We start from the raw sequence: 6414 nt of genomic DNA, 5'->3' as shown, positions 1-6414 counted from the left end.
TATTTTTTATTATCATGTTAGTTTTTTCTTGTCTTAATGCTTTGATTAAATATAATTAATGAATGTTTTTGCCTCTTGTTGTCAACACTGGTACCAACATCTAAGCTAACATAGTCAAATTCAGGAGGAGATATGTTTTCAAATTCAAAAGGAGCTAAATGGAGTTGCATCAACTTGAATAGACTAGTTTGTGCTTATTTTGTCTAGAAAGATAAAAAAGAGAAGATTAAAAGGAAAAATGTGCCTTCCATTGCCTTGCAAGACAAAAATTTATATCATAAATTATTTTCATTTTTAATAAAATTTTCTTAAGAATTTTCCCTTTCTAGAATATTAAGTTTCTTAAACTCTAGATTTGATATTTACTATTTGGAAGAATTTGTTTCTTAATGAAAGATTGTTTTTATTATTTTATAGGAATCTATTCAACACTATCAAGATCAACGCAAGTCTAAATATATATTGAAAAATAACATTTGCACAAGAGTCAAAAGTGCCAGAGAATCGATACAAGCAATACACAAGAAAATTTTCTGAAGAAATCACAAGCATCGTTGTTTTACTTTGTTGTCGTGATGTGTTGGAGACATTTGAAGACAACACTTATATTATACGTACAATCTTTGTTAGAGTAGGTGTCCGACAAGCCAACTTTTGGCTCGGGCTTTATTGACTCTAATGTAAAACAATTTTTATTTTAATAATATTTTACGATTTTATTCTATTATGACATTATATTTTATCTGTATACTCATGCAAGATGCATAGATAAAGTCCTTGAATATACAATAGGTACCATGAGGTCTGCGTCGCAATGTAAGATCTTGGAACTCATTAGCAAGTGTACCGTATATTCTAAACAGGTTCCTAGTCGAATCAACCGCCTAAAATAAGGATAAATGTCACTTGATCTTCAGACTAGCATCTGTGATGTAAACACCGTGTTTCATTGGCAAGTGCATGGAGATGTCCATTCACACGGATGGGTGGTCATATGATGATGCACCGAACTACCCTCCCTCGAACTGTCAAAGTGGTTCCCACTTATCGAGTGGAATAGTCCGGAGTTATGATTGTACATCATTAGTCCTTTGACCCGGAACAATGTAGAGACTATACGTACTAGCATGCACTTTGATCAATTTACCGACTCCATCGAGAGTCATCGGGTGGCGAGATTGGGTGTAATTTCAAAATACGTAGAAGCAAACTCATTGTAGTCGGAGATTCTACGTTTGCCTACGGGTAAAGATATCATATGTGGTCTGATGAGTTAATAGTGCAAGAAATCTCTGACCGGAGTAAGACATGTGCATTTTGGAAAAGTGTTTCTCAGTTGTGCATACCATGGTGCTATTACTCAAAGATAAATCGCATCGCTATCGAATTCATATGCAACTCTCGATATACCAATGGTTGAATATTCGATCGGGATATATGTGTTGAAGGGACCATAATGTATGCTAACCATTACTAAAGGTTCTTGTAGGAACTATCAGTGATATCTAGGGGATCATGGAACGATGCTACTAGACGCTCTTACCATGATCTGATGGGTGCAATCAGAAATGAGTTCTGACATTCTTGATCAAGGAATTGATGAAAAAAATAGGGTTAACTAGGGTAAACACGAATAATAATAAATGTTATTATGAATCACATGGATATGTGAACCCATGGATATCTATATCCCCGAATCATTGAGGGTCACACAAGTATCAGATTCTTTGTTTCCGTTGAGATAGTTAAATTTCAAGGAGTTGGAATTTGGCGACTATATTTTGATAGAGATCAAACATGAAGTTTATAAAGGAGTTTATGAGATGATTCCAAAAGATGGAAGAAATGGAAGTTAGCATGATTGCTAAATAAAGAAGGAGAGTGGAGCTGCCTGTTTTATGAAGGAGTTTACTAAAACTCGCAGCTGCCCAATATGGTAAGTGGAAATTTTGATCTTCGAAATTTTCGATTTTCATTATATGAACAAGACTTGTATCCTTGGTACATCGACGCTCTCGGATCGTCAATCGTAGTTATAATGAGTTCGAAATCATTTATTTAGTGAATTTAGAATTTATTAATTAAATGTTGGTGCTATTAGTGGTGACTATTAACATGTACAAATTCTCATAAATGTTCTAGAGGAGTCTATAATTAAATTAACCAAGGAGTTAATTTATAAATTAAATAATGGTTATTTAATTTAATATACATGTATATATTTTATATGGTGATATAAAATATGTGTATGTTGTATTATTATATCATGTATTATTAAAAGTTAATGAATACATTATATATTAATTAAATGAGAGTTTTAAATATAATGAAATTATTAGAGTCATTGTGGGAGAGGAACTCCTAATGAGATTAAGAGTCAACCTCTATGTATACACCACTAAGACTCATAATTGATAACTCATTATTTTTGCATGCAAAAAGGAAAAAAAATTCTCCCCAATTCCTCGAGAAAACTCACGATCTCTTTTGATAATTGAAGGAAAATTTTGGCCAATTGTTTTATTCCATCACGCATCGTCTCGGGATTTTGAAAATTCGGAGATTACAGTCTCAACGCACAAATCGTTTGTATTTTCTAGTGCAAACCATACGAGGAAAACAGTCTATGATCGTGGATCTGATTAGACGATCAAAAAGAGATTCGTTCATAGGGAATTACAAGAATTGTTATCTCCTCTCATACCGAAATAGTTTGAAGTCCAGCATTTAATACGCGCAGGTATAATCGTTTAACGCCCTATGAATGTTTTGTTAAACACAAGACGTCCAAGAAAAATTTTAAATTTCATCTGAGTTTTGAGTGAGAGAACACGATACACCAACAATCCTTACCGTTATGTTAAACATAATACTTTCAAATATAAACCGAGTTTGGAGTTGGACGAACTCGGCCTATTTAAAGGTGCAGCTAGGTCAATAATACTAATTCTATCGAGTCCGATAAAAGACGCGTGGGGTATTCAAATGTTCATTGAATTTTTTTTTTAAGATTTGTTACTTGTCAGTGCTTATGGGATTGGACTTGTAAACAATTTCAGCATGTTTTAAAAAATTATTATTTTATTATTAAATTTTTTTTTTTTAAAAAAGCATTATGGATGGAAAGGTGCACTAATAGTGGAAATGGTTGATCATGTGGGTCATAAGCATGTTGGTCTAATTAATAATCAGTAGTGAGGAGTGCTGAGTATTTAAACTCTCTCTTTTTTGATGAATACATTAAAGCATGAGTGGATGAATGATTGCCCTTGCTATATATTAGTACCCACCATTACCATTCAACATATTTCACCCATCAATCTGCAAGTGTTGATGGAAAAAAAAAACTCGAATATCAAACAATTACTGTTTTTTCTTACCAGCATATGTTGGTTCTATGGGTAAGGAGTTCGGTTTTATATTCAACTCTTATGACAGAGAATATAGTTGTTAGGAGTATTTTTTCAATAATATATCCGACCCGACTCAACTCAACTCTGTTCTATTAGTGCTTGCTCAAAGTCACCCTCTCAAAAATCTGTTAATTCTGACATGCATCGTAGGTTCTGACTCTATGGGACTTTTGGTTCAATATAGATAGGTCTAGAAGTATCAAAGTTTGGATTTATTTTGCAAAGCTTGATGTTACTTTCATGTTTGTTGGTACCAAAGACTTGTCTATTTTGAGGTGTAGAGTTTATTGTAGGAAAACCAGCCTTGGGAATTGATTGCATCAAATGATTTTAACCACACCAAATCAAAGTAAAGCAATTATTGTTGATGTCATTAGATTTTAGGAGAACTGAAGAAGATTATGATAAATGATGAAAGTGACCCTTTCAGCTAGTGGGCTTGTCCCATTCCTCACAAACAGTGGTAGAGCCAGAGAGCAACGAGAGCCGAATAAGGATAACATAGTATTTTTAATCTCCAATTATTGTAAAATTTGATATAAACCCGAGATGATGTAAAAATATTGAATCTCATCATTCGCGTAAGACAATGCCTAGGAGTTTAGTTTCGGTCTTGGCTCCATAACACGCACAAACCAAGAATCAAACAAAGATACTGTTTTCTATCAAAAAGTTCTTTCCAGGAGTATTATAACTTTTTTAATAGCAAAGTTGCATTCCAGTATGAGTCTCATAAATATCCTTAAACACTCCCAACCCCACGACAAAGAGTGGAGGACAACACCTGTGACTCCGTAAATACAAGTATTAAAGATTCTTGTAGATTGTTTAATCCTCTGGCGTTTTTCAGTGTTAAAATTCTAAGGATACAATAGCCAAGATTTATGGAGGCACCCCAATCTGCTTTCAGCCCGCCTCACCAATATCCGCAAGCGATCCAACTTAAGCTTTACCAGGCTTTCATATTCTCAATTCCTATCCTGTTTTCCATCATTCTGTTTCTTCTATTCTACTTGTTCTACCTCAAGAGAAGACCTTCTGGTTTCTCATCTACTTCTCAGGTTCTTCCTAGGACGATCAATGATGTTAACGTAACAATGGTATGCAATTCATGTTATTTTTCATCCTCAAAGTGTACATCTTTTTGGTGGATTACATGTTGTCATTAAGTTAAATAAGAGGGTCTTTTTGTTGAATTCTTATTGAGTTCTTATCGGGTTTCATTGTCTCCCATCCAGTCTTCCGATTCGGATTTGAAAAACGAGCTCAAGAACAACCTATGCACAGTCTTGTTTGATGATTATCACAAAGCAAGGGATCCACTGTGAGTTCTACTATCTGTTCTTGATCTATTTTTACTATATATTAGCAGTTTCAAGACGAATCATACACTTGTTTGAAAGTTTGTGCAACGGGAATGGACGATTCAGGAGTGATTGTTAAAGGGTTGTTTACCCTTTCCTTTTAACCTTTTTGAGAGTTGAAAGTGGATTTTAAACAAGGACTTGTGCTTGAGTGCCAATAAGAAGCAATTACAGTTTCTATTTTGTGCTTTTACCTTGTGAAAAATCCTCCGAATCTCGTTCCGTGGACACCTAAAACACTCATCCATGTTGTATTATTTTCTGAAATCATATATGTCAAAGATGCCATTACATGACTGACAAGAATTGGCCTATAGCAAGAGCAGAACCCTCGTGACGTATATAAGATTTGTGGTTGCTTGATTAATCAAGAATATTTAACAGCGTCCGCTCTTTTACAAGATGCTTGTCGACAATATATAAAGTAGAAAAAAGATGAAAGGAACACTAAAATGTCATTAAGAATTTACACAAGTCGCACTTTTTATTTCTTTTTCATCCATATTACATCTTTAATAATCTCTATTAATTATTCTTATCATGTGAATCATGGAAATAAATGTAACACAGGTGCTGCGTGTGCTTGGGAGAATTTGAGCTGAAGGAGGAGCTGCTCCAAGTTCCGTCATGCAAGCACATGTTCCATATTGACTGCATCCGCCATTGGATCCAGTCGAGTTCAACTTGCCCGCTTTGTCGAACTCCTGTTGTATCAGATACTACTAGAAACACCGCTCTTCAATCTCACCACCACCACCACCACCAGCTACACGATTTTTCGGTCAACGTGATGGCGGAAAACCATGTTCCCGACCACCAACAAATAGAGGGGCTGTCACCACGGCAAATCCGGTTGCAGGACTCCATAATGATTGAGGGATCATCTAGTGCTAGCAGTAGTGCTGTTTTATTTTAAAAATAAGAAAATTAAAATGTTTGGATAAAATAAGATAATGTATAGAGTTTAAGAAAATAAATAAATTGGGCATTATAATATAATTTTATCACCACAAGTACCACTAAAAATGATAAGATATTTTAAATATTAGAAACTTTAACAATTCCATATGAAATAGAATTAGTAAATTTTGAGTGTTTGTATTTTTTTCCCAAACAATTGAATAAATCTGTGTTTGCTGAGATTCAATGATCAAATATTAATTTATATTGAATAATGATTTAGTGTATATAATAATCAAGTTAAAAATAAGATATTTCTAATATAAGCTTTCTGTATCGATGATTTAGTGTATATAATAATCAAGTTAAAAATAAGATATTTCTAATATAAGCTTTCTGTATCGAAGACTTCACAAACCATTATTCAATATAGATTAATATTTGATCAGTGAAGCTAAGCAAACAAATTTATTCAATATGTTGGGAAAAAATACAAACAATCATTAGTGTATAGAATAATCAAAGATAAAATAAAAGATATTACTAATATATGCTCTGTGTATTGATGAATTCACACACACACACACACACATATGCAACAGCCACTACAAACTTTATTTTATGAATACTAATTTCATTTTTCAAATAATGTGATTTTACTCTTATAACTTTTGTGGTTAAATCTGGTCGATCTTGAGATTGTTGTCCTTCTTCCAAATCGTCTATTAATTTTCCAT

General features: G+C 33.6%; 1 protein-coding gene across 1 annotated transcript; it reads left to right on the top strand.

Annotated features, from left to right (window-relative positions):
* Nucleotides 1-3976: 3976 nt before the first annotated feature.
* LOC140984982 (probable E3 ubiquitin-protein ligase RHA4A) lies at nucleotides 3977-5708 on the top strand. The gene is made up of 3 exons (XM_073452695.1): nucleotides 3977-4513; nucleotides 4652-4737; nucleotides 5348-5708. The coding sequence occupies exons 1-3, from the start codon at nucleotides 4298-4300 to the stop codon at nucleotides 5691-5693; spliced, it is 648 nt and encodes a 215-aa protein (XP_073308796.1). The 5' UTR covers nucleotides 3977-4297; the 3' UTR covers nucleotides 5694-5708.
* Nucleotides 5709-6414: the final 706 nt, after the last annotated feature.

This window comes from Primulina huaijiensis, chromosome 9 (assembly GCF_012295235.1).
Source record: "Primulina huaijiensis isolate GDHJ02 chromosome 9, ASM1229523v2, whole genome shotgun sequence".
In the NCBI taxonomy this organism is placed as follows: domain Eukaryota; kingdom Viridiplantae; phylum Streptophyta; class Magnoliopsida; order Lamiales; family Gesneriaceae; genus Primulina; species Primulina huaijiensis.
Note: the sequence above shows the minus strand (reverse complement) of the source record. Positions and strands in the feature narration are given on the sequence as shown.

Coding starts and splice junctions, on each gene's coding strand:
- LOC140984982 (XM_073452695.1), top strand. CDS start 4,298: ATGGAGGCACCCCAATCTGCTTTCAGCCCGCCTCACCAATATCCGCAA. Junction 4,514..4,651: donor ATGATGTTAACGTAACAATG/GTATGCAATTCA, acceptor TCTCCCATCCAG/TCTTCCGATTCGGATTTGAA. Junction 4,738..5,347: donor CACAAAGCAAGGGATCCACT/GTGAGTTCTACT, acceptor AATGTAACACAG/GTGCTGCGTGTGCTTGGGAG.